At 41.1% G+C, this 23,020-nt stretch overlaps 1 protein-coding gene across 2 annotated transcripts in view; it reads left to right on the forward strand.

Moving 5' to 3' along the window:
* The window catches only part of LOC126533312 (tRNA (32-2'-O)-methyltransferase regulator THADA), a 47,003-nt gene extending 24,175 nt beyond the window's left edge, over positions 1–22,828 (forward strand). For both annotated transcript variants that reach the window (XM_055071856.2, XM_055071857.2), the window contains 15 exons: positions 797–901; positions 2,758–2,868; positions 3,736–3,982; positions 5,645–5,861; positions 7,996–8,223; positions 9,735–9,936; positions 10,831–11,034; positions 12,777–13,021; positions 13,927–14,124; positions 16,295–16,391; positions 18,256–18,288; positions 18,470–18,597; positions 19,432–19,516; positions 20,714–20,852; positions 22,563–22,828. In XM_055071856.2, coding sequence (XP_054927831.1) covers positions 797–901; positions 2,758–2,868; positions 3,736–3,982; positions 5,645–5,861; positions 7,996–8,223; positions 9,735–9,936; positions 10,831–11,034; positions 12,777–13,021; positions 13,927–14,124; positions 16,295–16,391; positions 18,256–18,288; positions 18,470–18,597; positions 19,432–19,516; positions 20,714–20,852; positions 22,563–22,813 — 2,490 coding nt within the window. In that variant the 3' untranslated portion in view covers positions 22,814–22,828. The remainder of the gene's footprint in view (positions 1–796; positions 902–2,757; positions 2,869–3,735; positions 3,983–5,644; positions 5,862–7,995; positions 8,224–9,734; positions 9,937–10,830; positions 11,035–12,776; positions 13,022–13,926; positions 14,125–16,294; positions 16,392–18,255; positions 18,289–18,469; positions 18,598–19,431; positions 19,517–20,713; positions 20,853–22,562) is intronic.
* Positions 22,829–23,020: the final 192 nt, after the last annotated feature.

The following is a 23,020-nucleotide window of genomic DNA, read 5'->3' on the forward strand; positions in this document are numbered from 1 at the left end:
TAAAGCCAATGAGTTCTTCTTTCTAAAAATGAATTAGAACTGGGCAAGTAGCATTTTCTTTCGTCTTATAATGCAATACAATTATGTTTTTATAACAAGTGGTTGAGTACTACTAGTGACAGAATATAAATGAAGAGTGTCTTCGTCGTCGGGCAAGTACTTGAATGTCCTGGGGCAGCCTCTAATCGTGTCCTGCGTTTACTTAATTTCTCGATTACTAAGGCTCTGTTCATGATAATATTGATGCCTTAGAAATTCTCGAGCACCAATCTATCACTTTAGCTTGACTTGCTATTTGCCTTTAGTGTCCCTTTAACAAAGCCGATTTCCAGTCCCAATGACTTGGTAGCAACGGGGGTTTACTGTACTTCTGCAGGCTATGCGCCGTTGTGTTGCATTATTTTGTATGACCACATGTCTTCACATCAATCGCATGCAGTTTGATCAGAGCAGGATGCATTTATTAATTCTACCACAGAGTACATAAATACGAAAATAAAGAAGGGGCTTGGGGGGGGGGGGAAGTGGATCGAAAAAAAAAGAGACAGAGTATGATATGCATACACCACCAACAGTTACGAGGCAACGTGACGTTGGTGACATTGCTAACAAGATGTTGGAGTAGCAGCTTAATGCACTGCTATTACTTGTAGAGCTGTGAACTAAGTGTAACATAGGCTGTGAAGGAAAGAACAGAAGAAATGATTGCCTGTACTTTACTACTGTATTTGAGGACCCTACCATAAAAAAACTGTTTTGCTGTTTGACTTTATCTTTGACTGCTTTGGGTCCTTAGGGAGCCATCGAAAGCTGCTGTGAATCCCTGAAAAGCCTCTGCCAAGTTCTTTCCAGCAGTACAACCACAGAAATATCTGATATTCCATTCGATCTTGTTAGAAAGGTATGTCTTGATCTGTAAGCATGTGGTGCTTGTGCATGTTCCTTTTATCTGACCTCTTGTCCTTTCTTTCTTTGTCATTGAAATCTCAATAAAACACTCCATACTGTTCATTCCCTGATATCCTTATTAGATGAAATGATATTGCAGTGGTATTTCGAGGCTTACTGATCATGGTAACTTGAACAGTGTTTCACGCCTTTGGTGCTTGCTTTGGCTATGGTGTTAGGCTGCTGAGCACTAGGTCGCGGGATCGAATCTCGGCCACGGCGGCCGCATTTCGATGGGGGCGAAATGCGAAAACACCCGTGTACTTAGATTTAGGTGCACGTTAAAGAACCCCAGGTGGTCGAAATTTCCGGAGCCCTCCACTACGGCGTGCCTCATAATCAGAAAGTGGTTTTGGCACGTAAAACCCCATAATTTCATTTTTTTTTTTTTTTTTTTTGGTGCTTGCTTGCCATCCTCATAGTCATCAGCGAGGGTAATAGTATTTAGTTTTCTAGGTTCTATATCCTTGCCTGATTTTATGAGTTATGTTTAAATTCAGCTTTCTAAGCTACCGTAGACGAGCTCATGGCTGAGTTTCAAGACATCACGGCAACAGAGCAAGAAAACAAGATAGACAAAAACAGCGCCATCAATCGTCAACTGCATTTTTTTTATTACTGTTTCCTCCACGTTCCAGTAATGTACTAACCAGCCTAATTCATTACGCTTTTGAAATCAAGGTCTGTTATTGTTAGCTGTAGTCTGTGAAAATTTATTTATTTACTTATTTATTTATTTATTTATTTATTTATTTGTTTGTTTATTTATTTATTTATTTATTTATTTATTCGTTACCTACATCTTGCTTGAGGGCATTACAATAGAGGGATTACAACAACGATAACAACATTCTGTCTGCGCCAAGTGAGACAGTGCTTTGCATCGGAGTGGTACAGATTGAAACACATCGTTTGTGGAACATAATACACAGTCTGGATATTACGGGCCACTGTAAAAAAATATGTTTGACTATGCTAGTTCTTCGCAGTAGTGTGAATGCTAGCTTCCTTACATGCACACACAATCTTACACACCTGCATGTCTCTATTCTCCCTTTATATGAATAGGCTGCCTTTCCTGCTCAGTTACCTGCAACGGTATGTCAGTGGATACGGCGCTGTGTTGCTGAGCTCATTGTTATGCGTTCAATCTCTGCTACATTCTGATGGGGCGGAATCCAAAAATTATCATGTACTGTGCATTGGATGCACGTTAAAGAACACCAGATGGTCAAAATTAATCCGGAGTCCTCTACTGCAGCATGCCTCATAACTAGATTGTGGTTTTGGCAAATAAAACTCCAGCATGGCTTATGTGTGTGTCTTGTTCATGAGCAAGCTTCCATACTCATCGGATTGCTGTGCTGTTCTCCCTCATTAATTCTACCTGTAAATTACAAGTGTTAAAGATTTTTTTATTTGAAAAATACCCCTAAAGACCCTCAGAGAGGGCATTACATATTACATTAATAAATTCAGCCTCCTTTGCTCAGCCTTCACATTCTGCATTTCAACCCCACTATTTAGTTGATTTAATTAATTCTTTCATTCACAGCTTAGTCATGTGCTTGTCTTGCATTGTATTCATGAAACGCGGTGTGTATCCTTTAGCTTTAGCAGTGATCAAAGGTAGGCTTGAAAGAGGTTGGACATTTTGTCAGCAATCTAAATAGCTCTAAACTTTAGTACTCAACTTTCATTGGCCATAACCATTGTTAAGTATATGCTAGATGAATTGTAATTTTTTGTATGCTGTTAATTATGTTAATGTTAAGCTCAGTTACTTATCCCTCATTGGACAAATTTCAGGCTCTGTCGTCGTTAACATCGAGATCAAAATCCTCCTCCGTCACAAGGCGGTCAGCAGGTCTCCCATTGCTCATCAGGGCTCTTCTTGAAGGAGAAGCAAGAAATGTGAAGGTAAATCTGGTTGCAAGCAAATATGCAAACAGCTTTTCTTTTCATAAATTTTCACTGTGTTCAAACGTTGCAAATTTATTCTGCAGAAGCCCGCAAGTGTAGTAAGATTGATGAAAAGAAAAATTCTCATCCACCCGACTGTAGCATATGCTACAGGCGAGTGGATGACAATTCTCCTATTCCTGTTCAAATGTAGAACAAATGATGAGTTTCTTTGTCATTTTTCTGGCATATAAGTTCGAACATAAGCATATACTGACAAGTTATTGCTAATGATGTTTATAAAAAAACATCAGGTTTAGCAAATACTCCGTAATTGGCTACATTATTATTTACTTTATTATTGACTATTTAGCTGCTTTATTATTATTTGTTATTATTATTACTTTATTGTTTGCTTTATTATTGACTATTTAGCTGCTTAACTAGCAGATCGTAATGGCCTATACTAGGAGTAGACAACCACAGTTTGAAATCTTGCAAACACTTTCTTTGAAGCCGAAATGAGGCATCTGCACTTTCAAGACCAGTCACCTTCGCATAAACAGTATTCGCACTTGAATTTTGATAACATCAGTACTGGGACAGATAAGTGCTGCAAAGGGCATTCAGTCCATTGAAGTCACCTTTATGCTTAGACAAGTAAATAGCCTACAGGAAGTAGCCTGCTTTCGATGCTGCCATCTAGTGGCTTCCTCTATTAATAGCTTCCTCTATTAATAGCTTTCTCTATTGCCATCTTGACACCTCCGTCTCAGTATCATCATTATGCAGTTAAGCCTTTGCCAGCACTTTTGAGCACGTCACTTACTGCTGGGCATGGAAGCACATTTTTGTTGCCTCTGTCTTCTCTCTCTCTATCTCCAGCGTAGCATGTCGTGGACCGTGGACTACTTGAGCTGCGTCATCGGAGAGTGCACTGAGCAGTGCGACATTTCTGCGTCCACAGTGGATCTGCCCCAAGCAGAAGCGCTGCATGTCCTCTGTGCCGTTGTTGGCTCCGCATCATTGACAGCTGCAGTGATGATGCACCTTGGACGCATTCTGTGGTTTTGCTTTGAAGGCTTGGCATCGCCTTTCTGGGTAGTGAGAAATGCAGCACAACAGCTCTATGGTATATTTCTTTGCAACTCTTTTTCTAATTTGTGGCTGGATGCCATCAAAACTGAGGTGTTAAAAGGAGATAAAAATTAGGTGAAGATATGTAGGGGCAAGTTGATGGTGTTGGGTAAGAGCTGCCACCATTGATGTGACCTTGGCTTTATTTATATATTAGAAGAATTGCAGAGATTGGCCCAACATGCTGTTTGGCCTAGCCTGTGACTTCAGATGTCATGAAACTCTAGTGATGCCCGATTTGTGCTACATTCTTTGCTTGAACCGCATGCTATAACTTTCTGCAATAAAGCATCAGCAGGAATGTTTCTCCTACAAAACAGCAGTTTACTGAAGCTGAATGTGCTTCTTATCTCTACTTGCTACTTTGCTTAGAACACCAGTGTCATTATGGGCAATGGTTGGTATGTATGATATGAAGAACTTTACTTAGGTCCTGAGGGATCAGTCTGGGACTGATGCGGGCCGCTCCCACGTAGGTACAGAGAGGCCAAGCCCCTCTGCTGCCACACGGGCCGTCTGCCCTGCACTAGAAGAATAAACTCTAGTCTTGTTGTATGAATGTTACTCATGTATATTTTATTAACCTACTCATATGTGTGTGTGTGTGTGTGTGTGTGTGTGTGTGTGTGTGTGTGTGTGTGTGTGTGTGTGTGTGTGTGTGTGTGTGTGTGTGTGTGTGTGTGTGTGTGTGTGTGTTTTAGCAGCTGTCCTGTAATTGTGCCTAATATCTCAAATTTACACTCTGTTCTTTCTTCTCTTACTCAACAACATACTGATGATGCTTGACTAATTGTATTAACCTAAGCAGCGACATGGTAAACATTTGTGCTTGGTCTTATTGCAGTAGCAATTAATACGGATGCTTGAGGCACAATAATGCCACCAACACCGCCACTGCTGTTACCCTGCTGTCCCACTGATGGCGCACCCGTGGCTGGCGTGTGGAGGGTTAGAGGGTTGTAGAGTCACAGAGTGCTTTTGGCTTCAGAAGCAACGGAAGTGAAGTGGATGTACCATCAATGCTACGCTCAGTCACCTCAGTGGTGGAGCAAGGGCAGCGTTCCACCTTCTGCTGCTGGCATGAGCATTGCGCACATGCACACTAACATTCCTGCTGACCTTCTGTGCGTGCTATGTCAAGCTAACGTTATGAGGTACTTCATTAGGCGCTAACGCCAATGGTTTCCTGTAGGCCTCACCTCGTGCATCTCATCTCATCACACACTTCAGTGAAGTGTGATGAGATGAGATGCACAAGATGAATAATGGTGTCTCACCTCATCATTGAAGGCGTCACACCTCATCAAGTGTGACACCTTCAACGCAACTGGCGGCACTCATAATGCCAGCATTGTGAGACGTGTGGTAGCTGCCAGGGTGCTGTTCCTGCTGCCTCGCAGCAGTTGCCTTGCATGCTGCATTGCACCAACATCTCATACCCACATATGTTAGAACATCGTTCGAGAAGTTCAAGCGAAACACTAACCTTGCTATCACTGTCAAAGCTTTGCCCTTCAGGTGAAACTAACAATTCTTTTTTTTCAATATACCTAATTTTCTGTTTAGAAAAGCAGAAGCAGCTTTGTTGATTGATTATATTATGTTCAAAATAATTTCCCCCTCCTACTCTTTCTTTCTTTCTTTTTTCAAATGTCAGGTGTGACAGCACCACGTGTGCTGGGACTAAAAAAGACGCGAGAAGAATTTGTTGGCCACGATGCCCTGAGTGCATTGGACTTGTTTGCAAAGTTTCCAGATCTGCGGGTGTTGTTTCTGAACAAACTTGATGGCTCCAACGTAAATAACCACGACTTGTACTTTGTCCTCGACTTCCTCTCAAGACTTAAGCCACTTGCCATTGGCCAACAAGGACTGTAAGTAGCAGTAGCTTTTTCTGCTGCTGCGTATGTTTTGCACATATCACCATATTTGGCATGAATATAGCAGGGCCACGAATATAATACAGACAAGCCTTGATATAATCAATAAAGACATAACAAATTATTTTATATAACAGAGTAAATTTTCAATGTTTCTTGCTGATGTTAATGTGTAACGCATGTAAATGCTTATGATGAATATTGCATACAACAAAGGTACTAGTTGCCATATTGGGCATGGATATAGTATGACCGCGAACAGTCATACCTCAATATAACAAACACATAAGTAACGAATTATCACACATATCAAAATAAATACAGTCACCGACCGATAATTCAGACTTGCCAGGAACAGCCAAAAGGTCGGAATAGTCTGGAGTTTGAAATATTGGGCTTGCCACAAAATGAGTGACTGTTTCACAAGTGCCGAAAGTACAGTTAGTGCATGCACGAAAACTCTCTCCCCTGGTAATGTAACAGAAATCAGCTGTGCTGCTAGAGCTAAACGAACGTTAGTTCCTTTGCAACAGCCTCTTTGGCACAGACATTGTGGGTGGAATTGTTGCCATTTGAAGCTACTTGATGATACTGACTGACAAAAATTCACAGTAGCAATCAAAGAAGTCGCCCAGGATCGTGTCACTGTTACAAATAAACGTAGATGCGGCCTTTAGAACTTAGCAGCTTGGCCTGACTTGTCACATATTTTGGGCGCAGTTGGTAACTACTGAATCGACTAGGATTCACTATATGACGACATCCATCCATGATGGGGGGAAGTAGGTCGAAGACTCAGTGTGTGTGTGCTGTGGGTGCGAGCGGTCATTGGAGTTTAGGCCTAATAAAACTGACAACTAGTTTTGGTATCAAGAAAGTGCTGTCTACATGGCTGGCATCCAAGCTGGTGACTTATCTAAGCAATAGTATTGCCCTCTCTGCCTGACTCAGTGCCAAAATTAGCATTCAGACGTGCGAGTGGAGTTTGAATTATTGAACAGCATGTTGTAAGGTGTCTGAAGTTTCGGTCATCCTTATGCATTAAATCTACGGGACCAGTGGCACTGCCGCGAAGCTGTCTGAATAATTATGTGTGTCCAAATTATTCGTCGGCAACTGTATAGAATGTTTTTTTGATGATATCAGCGTGTAACAAATATATGCTTATAATAGATCTAGGGTATAATGAACATATTCTTGTGTCCAACTCTATGTGTACCAAGTCTTTGAGGTCTTCCTAGAAGCATGTTTTAGGACTTACTTACATTGTGACCGACATCATGTGCAGCAGCTACTGGCAAGGGCTCAAAGAAATAGATCTAATAGGCACAAATAAATGTAGTATCAATGCTTGTAAGCTGTTTATTAAATGTTGGTCACCTCCCTTTAGCTAATTTAAATTGTCTGAGAACACTGTGACGTAACAAATTTAGTGCTGTCTCCACCAAATTCATCCTCATTGCTGCTTCATGATACAGCACTTTGCATCCTTATGTGTCTATGAGAGACATGTCAGGAATTTGCTGAAAAAGACTTTGAAAATAAGTACCTACTACGTGTTAAGCTAGTGTGGTTGATACCATACATGGAATAACAAACTAGGCCTCATGATTAACAGGGGAAACATGTTGATGGCATTTTTACCAAAGCATTTCGAAAGCTACCATGTTTCCGTGCTCCTTTTTTCTTTCTTTCTTGCAAACGAACACTCTGGGAAGTGTCAATTTGCAAGCAAGCCTTTTGCACTTTTGTTCACCACACTTTGGTACCTCTTCTCAATATACTTTTTCCAATGTCAAAAATGTGTTCTTTGCAAGTTGTACAAATAGCAACAAACTAAACCTAATGTTTACAATTTTAACGATCGAAACCTAAGAACTTTCCAGTGCTTTCAGTGGTAATCTCTGTACTTGCAGCAACACCCTAACGTTGTTGAATACGTAGATCAACTGCTGGTTGCAAATGAAATTTTGATAACTGTGCATGCTTTGCTCAACATAATTTGTCAAAGTAGAGTTTGTTCACCTGCAAGTAGACTCCTTTCTCTTTTTGTATTTTTTAATTGTGGCAAATTGCACTTTGTTTATAATTGCAATGAGCAAAACTTTAATGAATTTTATTATTACAGGAAATCTCTGGAGCCATTTCGACAACGCATACGCAACCACCTGGGCTGTCGTTCATGGAAGCTGCGCCTGCTTGCCGCGAAGTGCATCTCCTCTTTTTGCCAATCGACCCATGAGGAGGTCATGCTCTTACTCGCAAATGTTGTAGCCCTCGAAGGTGTTAATTCCTGCAACAGTGTCCACGCACACCTTTATGCCGTCAATCGTCTCCTGAGAAACAACCCACTTTGGTTGGTACTGAATTTTATTTATTCTCATGATAATACATGGAAAGGGACGTCGGAATGAAAAGCCACAAAAAGTGGTTTGTTGTGAATCGTGGGGCCAAACATACGTAACTTACCTAACACCATTACTCCATCTACAAAAGCGGACTATGCGCATCGTTACTTTCTCCCTGGTGCACTATCCCAATAGCACACTCTTTGAAGGACTATGTGTGCTTTCGTTTACTACTTTATGAAACTATAAGATCTCCTGCCTTAATAAGTAAGATAATAACAACTAACGCACCTCTGCCTCGTAAGATTTTCATTTTCCCATCACTAAACACGCAGCACACAAGCAGCGGCAATCTGAATATCTCTGTATGCTTCACTGTATGCAGTGAAAGGTTAATTAAATTTTCTGGTGCTAAGGAGTGGAATGACTTACCCCTTGAAGTTTCTACATAATATGTAGTGCCACTTCCTTTCTAATTAAGCATTGCCTTGACCTTTTCCTTTTCACTTTTCAATTTGTGTACTGCCCTTAGTTCATCTATTTTTGAGCGAGAGAAGTGGATGCACTGGTCTTTTACACTACCGCGAGCGAGCAGTGGCTCACCATCACACTTATCTCTCTGCTGCTGAGTGTCGCATAGACTGGCGCATGTTGGGCACAGCTAGGCATGGCCTCTGAGGTTGCTCCGATGCAGTATTGGAGACCACGCCCAGGCCGCGCCTAGCTGGAACAGGCACCACAGTGAGAGAAAAAAGTGTGGTGGCAGTGAATACGGAGGAAGGCAGTGAGCCGCCGTTTGAGCGCAGCTACTTGCAGTGGTGGGAAAGACCAGTGTTGCTCGATGGCACGTCAGACACAGAAGCGTGGCAGTTTTGAACTGCTGTACCAAATGAGTGCTGTACCTCGCAGAAAGTGATGTGCTCGGCACGCGACGGTCTAGTATCTTTTGATTTTTTAAGACAAATATAGTTTGCTGTATCCATCGATAGGACACTTTTACTCGGTTAAAAAGAAAGTATTGAATACATGAATCTCTATGGAGAGTTCAAGAGAAATTTCATTTACTTTCTTATATCCATTATTTTGTTATATTCTGTTTTATTATAATGAGTTTCAAGTGCATACAGAAAAAATAAATAAATGCACATCCTTAGTTGTCAGTAATTATTGCTGCATTTAGACATTGAGAAAAATGCACAGTATATTTTGTTTTATTAACGTCAAGCTTTTTAATGTCGAAACAATGCCACCAAGTGGGCGTATGAAAGCATTTACCATCGCTAGAATGTGCTGGGGCTCTTTAGCTTTAGTTGCCCTTATACTACTTAACATAAATGCTAATCAGCAACATCACCACCTGAATGTCAGTTTCTTTGAAAGTTTTTTTTTTTTGCTGTCACCGAATTAGCTAGATGAGCACATTAACTTATTTGGTTCATGCATTGTTGTCAAGTTGAATTTTGGGTTGTATATGACTTGGCACACAATGCATTTAAATGTGCTTTCCCCTTCTATGCAGTGTCCTGGGCATAGCCAAATGGTTTCAGGAAAGTGATGGTTTCAGTAAGTTGTCGTGGACCCTGTCATCAAACTTTTTTGTGAGAATTGAGTTTTTGGACTTGCTTGACCTGCTGTCCAACAATGGTGATTGCACCGAGTGCCAAGAGAAGTTGCAAAAGTCATTTATGTTGGATATAGCAGACACACCGAGCCGTAAGAAGGTAAGATTTCACATTTCGTTTGTACATTTCGTGACTTTTTGTAGTCTGCTGGATGGTGTTCAGTGAAAAGTAGCATTGTGCTAGCAAATTGCTGGAAAATATTAACATCCACGCTGATATTGGGTGGTGTCTTTTTTTTTTTTTTATCTAGTGACCCCGAAAGTAAAATTGCAATACAGTCAGGGCCTTCCCTCTTTACGAAGGAATGTAATTGATCTCTTCACTTATCGAACAGCCAGTCATTAATGTGTTGTCCTAAATTATAGTGTTTCATCACAGTCGGAGCACTGTCTGAAGTGCATAGCAAACTTTCCTTGTAGTGTTATGCATTAAAATGAGCCATATGAAATATCTGGGAAGTGGAAAGTAGGGATTAGAATATAAAAGTAAGTGGCAACATTGCTTAGGTGTAGCAGGTACCAGAGTAATTGTCGCCCTGGAGATGTTGTTTGAGTTCTCATTGTGCTTGGTTGTGTATTATCAGTCTTGTGGTCTTATTATTATGTGCATCAAGAGTAGAGCCTAGAAGCAATTAGTACTTTGTATGCACTGACAGCAGTGTGTGTGCACACACACAGTGCAGCTGCTGGGACTAGGTAATGTAACAACTCCGTTGTGTTCCAGTTGTTTTTGTTTTTGTCATTGAATTGAGCACATTGCCATTACTGCCAACACTAGTCCAGGCTTAGCCACCCGGTGCCACAAGTGACAGGGACTGACTGTAGAACAGAATTAAATGAAAAAAGTGCCTGTATTACAGGTCCCCATTCTCTTTTCACCATTAACGTTTTTGCCTGTGGCAACGCCTTAACGCTGTTTTCTGTATGCTCATGTCGTGGCATTTTCTATGACCGAGGCGTAAACCTCCAGTGTCTCAATCTAATCCAATTTCAGCTGCCTGGGTATGCAATGTGGAAACAAAGACAAACAAAATGGTTCCTGAGAAGAGCAGCACACCTGTGCCCACCTGAAATAGTAACTGTGCTTCGAAGGGGAATGACATGTGATGTTATCATGGAAAGCACTCTTGAATTTCTCTTTCGTCAAGCACAGCAACCAGACTCTAGGATCACATCAAACTTATGGTGTGAAGTGGCAGTAAGTTCTTTTGTGTTTTAAGCTTGTATTCCCGTTAAATTGTACTTCCTCTGATGACTTGTTTATGAGCTGTCTGTAATGCATCACAGTAGTCTGGCAGGCTGTCATGTAAAAGTTGATAGCAAAAGCATTTGAAGCAGTTCCAACAATTTAGAGCTGCTTTGAATGAGGAACTTGGCTGTAAACATGCCTGCCTTGAGACTGTTACAAGACATAGCAAGTTTCAGTTTCAGTTTCTTTCATAAATGGAATACGTGCTTACATAAGTATACAGAAGGAGGTCCCAGAGCATGAGGCTGAAAGGGGACCTCATATCAGAAAATATATGCCTTTGTGCAAATATACAGCATGAAACAGCAATGTAGTAGTCACTAAGCGGAATATCATGCAAAGTAAATGTAGTAAAAACTGTAAATAATATAAATTTAATAACTAGTAGTAGAATTAAAGCAGTAGTTAAGGCATTTGCAACAGTACAAACCTAAAATGTTTATAAAGTCTACATTTTAAAAAACCAGAAAAAAGGAATAACTAAAAAGAAGTGAGCAGTAGTGAAGTGAATAGCTTAGATATGTGGATAATTTTGGTTATGTAGTAGGAAAGTGAATAATGTTTTCTTGAAGAGACCTAAAGAAGAAGAGTGCTTGACATGTAGTGGGAGGCTGTTCCAAGTAGATAATGCAGTAAAATATCCAGATTGCTTTTCATAATTAGTATGTATTAATGGCAGTAAGAAATTTTTGTTAGCTGTGAATCTTGTGCAGCTTAAGTTAACCAAACTAGCCTCAGAAAGTGCATCTACTGGGGGAGAATTATGTCTTGTCTTAAATAACATTACGGCTAATTTATATTTAACAAAATTATTTACTGAAAGTATTCTGTGGTTGTGAAGCATATCAGTAGCACTGCAGTAGAATAAGCTGAACGGTAATGCAAATGTAATTCAATGCAAACAGTAATTCTGCAAATGCTATAGTGGTGCTATATGTGCTTAATATGTGTTACCCTATGCTGTAATACAATAATTGAGATGGCTGTGGATAAAAGAATAAAAACAAGGTTAGCAATGTTGGTTTGCTAAAATAGCACCTAGCCTTAAGTAAAATTTTAATGCCAGGAGCAAGTTTGCACTTCAAATAGACAATATGCCTAGTAAATTTTAATTTTGAGTCTAGAAGTACACCAAGAAATGAGCATTCATTAACTGCACTGATTACAATAGAGTTTAGGTTGACAGTGGGAATGAGTTCTGGTTTCCTATGATTCGAATGAAAAAGCATAAAAGCTGTTTTGGTAGGATTTATTCTTAGCGAGTTAAGGTAGCACCATGTTAAAATATTTTTCAGAGCAGTGTTTAGCTTAGTAGTCAGAGAAGTTAGTGAACGATTGGTTGCAAGTAGTGTGGTGTCGTCAGCATAAAGGAAGGTCTCAGTTTCTGATAAACAACTGGGTAAATCATTTATATAAAGCAGGAATAGTAGTGGGCCAAGTATAGGCCTCTGCAGGACTCCTTTATTGGTTATCCTGAAATGAGAAGATTTTATATTATGTTACTGTCAAAGCATTTATTACACACCTTTACTAGTGTTGACTGACTACGCAGTTATATTGAAACATGCCATGCTATCTCATAGAGAAATTGGGATGGTAGTGTTGTGAAGCTTCTTTTTTATTGTAAAAAGACAGTTTGTACATGTTAGTCACAGTTGCTCGTCTGATACTGCCTTCTGGTTACATTACAGGTAGCCCTTGTGACATACTTGAATGGTGCCCCAGGTCTGCCCACCCACTCTGCAGATGTTTTCGATTTGCTCGAAGTGCTCTTGCATAAGCAAGAAGTGACTAACAGATGTGTTAATCTCACTTGGCTGACAACATTTCAACGCATCGCTGTTGAGACATCATCTGTAGCTGGCACAACAGTGAGAGCACTATCTCTAACGATGTGGTCACACTGCTTAAAACACTGTTTAGAAAACCTTGACCGGTGAGTACTAGATGCTCATATTATAAACAATCATAAAGAATGTCAGAATGGAACTGTGTCCAGTCATGTTCTTGTTGTTACTACTACTACTACTACTACTACTACTACTACTACTACTACTACTACTACTACTACTACTACTACTACTACTACTACTACTTTTAATACAAGATCTATGCTAAATATAAAAACAAAAAAACAAAGCGATGTTTCACTTGCATTCAGAAGTATTCATTCATGACATAACCTTGCCCTAGAATCGATGAGTTAAAGGCAGGAAGTTAAACCAGTGTTGTTGATCTTTCTTTTCTTTTCAATTGGTTGCATTTTTTTAGAAACATTTTATAGTCTGCTGAAAATCTTGACTAAACATATAGCGTAGCATGGATGACATTTCTATCTTGCTAAATTGTACCTAGAGTTGGTTATATGCTTTGGGCTTTTTGCTACAGGCAGAAAAACGAAGAAAAGGTTTATCAAAGTGAACAGGAAGAAATACTAGGTGTAGACACAATGCTGAACCCCTTCCCCCCTTTTTTATGCACGTAATGAATTGTTACTGTCTTCTTCAATGGTGATGGCAATAGTGCCACAGTTTTAGTCTGCACAAATATTGCTTGTTGTTTTGAAGGGATGCATTTATAATGAAAAGGTAGCTAACTGTAAGTGTATACTATATCCCAACCAGTCATTTTTGTCGTTTTTTCATAGTTTTTCTTTTTCTGTTTGAAAAGTATGCTTCTTCAGTTTGCTCTTATTACTACTGGTAAACACTACTGACAAATGATTTTTTCCTTTCCTTTCGTGCCTGTGCTTTTTGGCTAGAAAAGCAAGCAAGATGCGAAGCACTTGTTTTGTGCATACAGTATGTAACTGGAGCTTGAGACTTGTTTTCATGTGTCCAGCTGCTCACTCGATATTGAAAGGAGTGTCGAGTCATGGATTTCAGCCATTGCATCTGCTGTGAGCAACCAAGCAAGGCTGGCAGCTACGGCGGACATCTGTCGGATGCACGCAGCGCACTCTCTTCACATTGCCGGTGATGCAGTGTTCACTTGGGCTGCTTACAAGTGTAGGCCACGCAAGGCAAAGCATCTTCAAAGGTAGTTATGCAGATTATATTCTGTTTGTGCTCCTTCACTCTCTGCAGGCTATCTAGGTCAGCAACCTCACACCCCACTGGGCCCAAATATATCCTTCATTTGTCTCCCCCATTTTTCTCACGGGGACACAACAGGAAAAGATTAAGTCGAGCTATATTGAAAGGTTATTCGTCCATAGAAGTCTAGCATCACTTTTAAGTGTGCCAATATATATCTTTGTTACATAGAAAATCGCCACCGAAGGTCCTACTGCTGCTCCTAAATTTGAACCACCCGCTCCAAAACGGACGAGTAGACGTAATCTCCACGCGACATTGCCCTATGTTGCTCCGACTGAATCGGCCTATATTGACATCACCTGAGAGGCACTGTCGTAGCACAAGCATGCCATAACAGCCATCGTGTTTGTCTACTAAGTTGTAAGTTGCACACGGCCACGGTGCGGTGTCATACCTTGGAATGTATGAGAACATGCCTTTTCTGGTAAAAATAAACAGTCTTTGCATCTTACCGTCAACAACAGCCCGCGCCACTGCAATTTTCCATTTTCTCATTACAAAAGCGCTGTTCTTGGTATGAATGGAGAATTTGTTATTACAGAAGCCCAATGTTTCAATATAGTTCAGCTTAATATTTTATTTTGGCGTCACCTGAAACAGAAGTGTACAATCCCTGCATTATACCATTGCTGTCACATGTGGCCGAAACTTGGAGCTCAAAGGGCCCCTCACGAGGCCACATGGAAAATTTCGGTTATACTCTGGAACTTGTTTTATACCCTCTAGGGATCACTCTACCGCAATAATTTTTCAAATTGGTTCATTAATAGCCGAGATAGAAATATTGTAGTGCCGTGAACCATTGATTTCGGGAGGCAAGCGTCATCGCCAACATAACACTCTTTCCACCTGCCCCGTCTAGTGTTTGCGAGTGAAATTTCTTCCCTGCATTATCCCATACCGGAGCTCGAGGATCACTTGATGCATACGCCACTGGCCCCACCTTCTTTTTTTTTTTCCCTTCCTTTTTTGTTGTAAGGCGCACTTCCGCTGACGGTGCTGCATGCTAGCTGTTACGTTTGTCTCGTTTTGTGCAGTGCACAATTTTGCACACTGTGCATAAGAACACCTGACTTTTAGTATGTCAGTGCTACACGAACAGTGAGGCAGACACAAGCAGATCACAGAGCATGATTGCGCGCTGGAACACGGTAGAAAATGACATAGTTTCAGTGTCTGCATGCGCGACTGCACGACGTGGGAACAAGCAGACAAAACGGAACTACATCTCTCTTCTACAGTACAAAGTAGAACAAAAACACGCGGACATCAGGTTTGTGTGTTTTATTATTTCTCTAAACTTTAATTTGTCTAGTTAAGCAACAGATTGCACAAATAACAGATGTTGCCTTGAATAATTCTCGAAGTCACGTGTCTCTGTAAGCAACGTCACAGCATATACATGCACGTAGGTCACCTGCACTTGCGTATATATGTCACCTCTCCAGCTGGGAGCGTGCGATACCTGCTAGGAGAAGGGCAAACAGCATTTTGTTTGAAATTTCAGCTCTTTCCGTGGTGCGTAGCGTTGTAATACTTAGCAGACACGATGGTTAGCGCGCATGGTATGCACTGCGCTACTCGGCTCAAAATAGCCAGACCTGGTGAGGGGCTCTTTAACACACAAGTTTGGGAAGAAGCTGAAGACTGCATAATAAACGATGCAACGAAAAAATTATATGCCTAACATTAAGAAATGGGACAAAGTTAGCGGTGTTGATTAGAGCACAAGCAAGGGCAACCAACTTTTCTAATTAAGCTTAGGAGAAAGAAACGGAGTTGGGAAGGCAAGGTAATGTGTAGAGCAAGTAATGTGTGGTCTGTAAGAGTTGCATAATGGGCGCCCAGGGAAGGGAAGAGCAGTCGAGGATGGCAGCAAACTAGGTAGCACGATGAAATGAGGAAATACGCAGGCACAGGATAGAATCAGCTGACACGAGACAGGGTGGGCAATTGGAGATCGCTGGAAGAGGAGGCCTTTGTACTGCGTGCACATAGCTTAATCTAGGCCAATGATGATATCAAATAAGAGTGCGTGCATGTGTTGAAGTTAATGTGCAGATTACTGTGTGGAGGACTGTGTGACTATAACATTTGTTATCGATTTTTAGCTTGTTTAGCACAACACTCGAGCTTCTTCAAGATGAAGACCCCCAGGTTCGCTCTGAAGCTGCTGGTGCGCTGCCACTTCCAAGTGTTCAACCACAGGTATGTAACCTCGAGCAGCAGACTCCCGTTAAGGCAGATCTGGTTAAACTGAATATTCGGGTATGAGGAACATTTGGTCGGTTTCCCGTGGACTCATCGGGAAAAAATGTCTGCTAAACACAAACTGCAATGTTGGTTAAGCCCAACTTCCATCACGGTCACCTATGGGTGCTACTCATTCCAGTAAGGGGCTTGGATCGGCAGTCTTCAAGGAGATGATTTAGCTAGCTACAGGAGAAGCAAATGGCCTTTCTAGGCTCATAATGATGGTGAGAACACTGTCCAGGAGCCACAAGAACCTGTAGCACTAAAAATATCCTGAATATCTTGGTGCATTCTTGCGACATGAATGCAGTGAAGAATTATTGGGCAAGCTAGGCAAGATGTCCACCTTTTGTGAAAGGGCAAAGGTTTGCACAGGGCTTGCAGTGAGTATGCAGATCGAACAACTTTCTTTTTTTACACCTGCCTTTTGGTTCTAATACCGTTTAAGTTAATTGTTTTATGTTGCCCTGGTAATACATGGTATATTTTGAGTCTTTGGGATCACTTCTGTTAAAACGAACTTCCCAAATAGACAAATAGATTTTTACAATACCTATAAGTCCATCTTAACAGTAGGCTTTTGTAAAACCATTCGATGCTAATGTAATGAAAGCATAAGGGAAATGAACTTCGTTAAACTTTGTTTTAATTGAAGCATCCATCTATCCGTGCTGTGCTCCTTCAATTTGTCTATGGAGATGTTTGGGAGCACGGAAGCAAAAAAGGTGTGATCTTCTGCAAGCTGACAACAACAGCTATGTCTCTTGGCTTTGTGTAACAATGACATTCATTTTGAACAGTGAAGATATGCCGATACCAAAGATACCTTGCTTCAAAATGATTTCTTGAGAAGGTGTCAATCAGTTTGACTCTTGTATTGACTGTTACAAGAACACGTGAAGTTATGTTATTGCTAAGTTATGGTAGTATTGATTTAATAGTTTTCAGCTTTAAAAACATAATTTAATCAAGTTTTGTTGTACTACCAACCATTGCATGAGTGGTACCTTCATAAAGAATGAAAAAGGAGGGGTAGGGGGAACTGAGGAATACTTCATATTTCAAAGTTCTTAACAGTAATATGCATACTTATTATGTAAGATAAACAACAAATAGGCCAGATTTGGCTGCACGATTTTGGTGTACATACTCACTGGAACAAAGCCAGAAATATACATTCACAGTACTGATCCTAGACCTCATCCCATTGTTTGCATTGTTCGCTTGCTTTTGCATCTAATTAATGTACCTACCGACTCCATGCAGTATGCTTTGGCATAGAGTTTGGCCTTAATATCCTTTTCTGGGGTATTTAGGCACAATCTCATCAAAGCAGTTGACAACAGACAGAGACCAGGGGTGGTATCCTGTAGGAGTCCATTTCGGCCGCTGCTGATTGGCTGGGGCCACTCGTCTCCTCCTCGCTCGTGCAGCTGCATCCAATCAGCAGCGGCCGAAATGGACAGTCCACTAGGTGGACTCTTACAGAATACTCCCCCCCCCCCCCCCCTGGCCAAGAAAGAGCAGCACAGCATGCCCTTAGTAATACCTAGATTTAGATAATGCTCTGGAACCCCAGACAGTGTGTCCAAATAAAGTTGTTCTTCCTCTTTAGGGTTTCCTGAAGCTTTAGTACACACTTCACCTTATTTGAAGTGTTGTAACTTGAAAATGAACTCGTTTTGATGCTTTGTACTGGTCAGCTGCTTCGAATACTTATGCGTTGCAGCACAAGCTGCTGAAACTTTTATTGCTTGGCTGCCCAGTGTGAGCTTTATGGTCTGTACATCTCATTGGTGTCTTTCTTGGTGTTTTGCAGTCACTTCCTGTCCAGCCTAATGTAGCAGCAAATGTGAGTAGGACAGTTCTTGTCACCCATGACTGCACTTCACGAATGCAGACTTCTTTTTTCTTTTTGCCAGTGAGCATGTTCCTTCTATAAAGAAAAGGAAAACCGTTCTATTTATGGCCTTCTATGAGTGGCAGTGATGGTGCTTAACTTGTGTATAAAATGACTTTTTTGTTCACTGCAGAACCTGTTCAGGAAGTTGGTGCTGGCCTTAGAGGGTGACGCACCAGAATTGGTCAAGTTCTTGTGGTGCGAACTTTGCCGAAGCGGCCCATCTGCACTCAGCGAATTCCAGCAACTTGTAAATCCCACGTAAGTCCTCTGACTTGTGCCTTTGGTCTACGCTTTCTCCCCTTGACCCCCCCCTCTCTCCCTCTCTCTCTTTGCAATGCACTTGCTACTATTGTGCACCTGTGTTCCTGTTGATGCAAATCACTTTATGTGAATAATTTTGATCACAACGTTCATTGCGTTTGCTGGCAGTTTATTCCGCAAGGTTGGCCGGTATAGTTCCGTGTTGGAAATAGTTGCTTTTGTGTAAGTCTACTCAAGAATAATTAAAATTTCCAGTTTTCAATATGGGTGTGGGAGCATTTTTTACATTCCATGCCTAGGGGAAGCAGCTGCTGTGGCTTGCCTTGGACCACAGATTTTATACTCTTCCCTTTTGTTTCGTTGAAGGCTCCTCATGTGGTGGTATAGCCGAAGACCGCTGTAACAAAGTCACGTACAACGTGAAGATGTCTTTGTTATATCCAGTATTCACTATAAGCATATATTGATGTCGGCAAGAAATATTTTAGATTTGCTTTGCTTTATCTGATAACTCGTTATATTGAGGTTCGACTTGTATTGCACAAGGAGCTACTCATGAGCAGAATGGCTCTGCTACTGTCTTGGCTTGCCATATGTATTGCATGTACCAATGGTTGTTGTGCTCTGCAGTGTCTTTTGTACGGCAAGTGTGACTTCCTTTTAACACACATTGCCAATAACATTTGTGAAATTCAAGTCGTCATCAGTAGTTTTCAAAATAATGCATGTAAATGTTGCAGTTATAGCAGAGACCACGTAACTGAAATGGACTAAGGTGACCAAGTCCCTAGATAATCCTAAATGCCAAATGATTTTTAATTTTTTTTTCAGTGTTGCAAGTCTCTTCGAGCAGGATGAAAGTGGTGTTTTTATAGAGCCAATGGTTGTTTCTCAGATGTTGCATCAAGGCACTCGGGTGAGAAGGCAGCGTTTTAAGTTACTTCAGGAACGTGGGATGAACCTAGTTTATGTGCTAAGTTTGTAGGTGTGTGAAAATCTAGTTCTCTTTAATTGCTTTTACATGTCTGATGTAATCAGCACGAGAACATGTGATCGTGTACTTAAAAAAAAGCAATCATTGAGAATGGGCTAGTTTGGACTGTAGACTTGAAGCGCAAAATAAGAAATGGGGACAAAAGGACAGCTATGGATTAAAAATAGCCACGCAAAATTGTACCATGCCAATAAAAAAGCTCTAATCCAAGGATGAAATCAGTGCAGATAAATTTCAGTGTTTGGGCTTTTAATACAGTGTCTAGCCACATGCAAGGCATGATTCATGCACTGCGTTATCTGGTGTTAAGAGAGCCTAACAGACTTTTACAACATAGAGTCAGTGGGCAATATTGCTGGCAAATAGCATGCATTTGAAGTCAGTCTACTTTGTGTCACTAAATTAAGCTAGGTGTCACCTTAACCTTTGTCAATCACTGTGGCACTTTAAGTCCATGCAACAATTATGTTTGCAACTGTAAACAAGAAAGGTGGCAGTGGGAGCTGAGCGAGGCAACTGTTCCAGCAAAGGCAGCAAATAGTGCCTCATTCCACGGGTGCCTCTCTTCAACTTCGCTTCCATTGCATTAATTTTTTTTATTTTCGCCTCCCTGTCTTTTTTTATCTTTGGGGCTGTGTTTCTCATGGCACAAACATAACGTTCTTCTTACCATAGTTTCCCTTCAGCCTGCAACTACCAAAGTACTACTACTATACTGACGTGCTTTGCAGCAGCGGTAGCACAGTAAAATGATTGTGCACTAAATTGGTATTTAATTACTTTGTAATTAAGAGTATTGACTAGGAAACGTATAAAGCATCATCCTATTGCCTTTTCTCCAGTGGAACCTGCAGTTCCTTGTTATAAAATTATGTTACTTTGACAGATTTATCGGCACTCCGTCAGAATTCTTGACCGAAGGGACTGTTTCATTCCTGTATAGGGTATAGGGTAGTATAGGCACACACTACTGCTATCTTGATGCAAAAAAATGCTTGTGTTCTAAGCCTTAGGTGCATATTGTAGAACTCCAGGTGGTCAAAATTAACCTAGAACCCTCCACTATGGCATGAATCAGTCAGTCAATCAATCAATCAGCCAATCAATCTCTTGTTGCAGATGGCACTGGAGGCAGCACTTCAATGCGGTGCAGATGTGACAAGCTTTCTTTTAGATGAAACTACGAGACTGGTAGATGAGCTAAAAGCTACGTCCCAAGCCCTTGACGAATTCGCCCTGCACACAGACAAACCCCTTGGTAAGTTATTACCACTCAAACAGTTGTGTTAGGTCAACTTGTAGGCTTCTGGAACCTTCAGCATCTTTTGTAAAACCAAAGTATCACTGCCTGCCCTCCTATCGTGCAGTAACAGATATCAAAATGCACAGAACCTCAGTGAAACTTCTGCACACAGTCAAGTGGCTGTGCAAGGTATAGTGCAGAGTGTAAGGTTTATTGTAAAGTGCACAAAAGTGCAAAAGACATAATCTGCTTTGTGTTCAAAGTTAGGAAGAAATTCAATTTTAGATTCCCTTTCTCGGATAAAGGCTAATAAGACGGGTGGGAACCAAGAGTTGTTTTTCCTTGTATAAAGTAGTCATTGCCTTCAGAAATTCTAGCTGCGCAGTTTCCCGTGTGTACTTTCTAACTTACCTACAATACACCACAGAAAATGTTTTCCTGACAAGGCTGGGTGCTTGTGTGAGTTAGTAATTCGTGACAAAATTGAGTGCAGCGACATAAGGACATAGACAAGGACGTAAAAAGACACCGACTTCCAACGTTTATTGGTCGTGCATGGAACACACATACAGAGGCATGTGCCTAAAGAAAAAAAATAAAAGAACTCAAAGGTGTCAAAGGTGACATGTGGAATGAAATTTCAATGTTCCACAGTGCCCACATTTTGATGGGGGCAAAATGTGAAAACATCTGTGTACTTAGATTTAGGTGCATGTTAAAGAAGGCCTGGTGGTCCAAATTATTCTGGAGTCTCCCATTACAGCGTGCCTCATAAACAAATTGTGATTTTTGCACATAAAACCCTATAACTTATTTTTTTTTTATTTCACTGTTCACAAAGCATGTGTAAACAATTTGCACGGCACATCAAAGAATTTCCGAAGCTTTAGCCCCATCTATCTTGTTATCATCAAGCGAGATTACGTGCCTGAATCTGCCCTGAAGATTTTCTGATGCACCTCACAAATTGTTAGCATATGGTCGTTAAACAATGAAATTTTCTTCTGTTTGTTCAGTACGATCCTTTGATCGCCTCTCTCGCTTCATCTGCTTTTTTATCTGTGCATGCCTTATTGTATGTTCTGTGCATCACCAATAAGCACTGTTGGAAATCAACGACGTGTGTGTCTTTCTGTGTCTCCATCTTCTGCACTATGCTTAGTTTTGCCAACAGTTTTTCATATTTTATGGCTTCTGAAGTGTGAGACAGCCAAGCAAGACGAGGACAGATAAAGAGAAAAGTAGTGCTTAAACTTACACCGCAAACACCTAAGACGAACCACAAAAGGAAGACACGACACATACTGGCACTGTCTTCGTTGTCTTCGTGTCTTCCTTTTGTGGTTCGTCTTAGGTGTTTGCGCTGTAAGTTTAAGTTCAGAATTATGTACCAATTAGCCCAAATGAAGTTTTACAGAAAAGTAATGGTTTCCAAGCGCTGCAGCCAAATCATCTGCACAAGGATGGCCAAGGCAGAGGATGCATTAGCTGCTAATAAATAACACCTTAGCGCTTGTGTCTCACTTCCCATCTGCCCTTGTCTTGGTAAGCTGTATCGCACTTCAGCAGCTACACAGCACCAAACTAACCCAACATTGATGCACCATTGTATTTTGTCATTAGGAAAGGGTTGTCCAAGTGCACACATTTTGCTAGACTAGAAGCGAGTTACTGTGGTAGCACATCAATAGGCTGTGTACGCTTCATTTGAATCTACATCTACAGGCTCAAACCTTGAAATTCTGGGAAGGCCAAAGCTGCACCATGCCATTGCAGTGTTACAAGCACGTGCGGATCTGCTTGAATGGGCTTGCGTGCAATTCAGCACTGAGCAGAGTCCTGGTGCATTCGCTGAAATGGTGCTGCCAGGTAAGGAGGGCAGGGAGCAGTCACTGCTGCCAAGGGCAGCTTTGCAGCTTTCGCACACAAAAGCGCACCTTGTAGATATGTGGACTCGGCTGACCTTTACAAAATAAAGTTGCGTACTGTAACATCTTTCTGCAAACGTTCTTTTTTCTTTTATTAGCAAATACGATTGTGAAAATTAAGTGCAAAAAGCTGCAATATTCTGGCCTACTCTGCAGGGTGCAATGCTTCATGTCCACAAAGTGTATGCACGCACGAGTTACAACAGCGGTTCCAAAGCAGTGACAGTTGTGTTGAGAAATCGTTGTGCACTGCTG

The sequence above is a fragment of the Dermacentor andersoni genome, chromosome 7, assembly GCF_023375885.2.
Source record: "Dermacentor andersoni chromosome 7, qqDerAnde1_hic_scaffold, whole genome shotgun sequence".
Taxonomy (NCBI): domain Eukaryota; kingdom Metazoa; phylum Arthropoda; class Arachnida; order Ixodida; family Ixodidae; genus Dermacentor; species Dermacentor andersoni.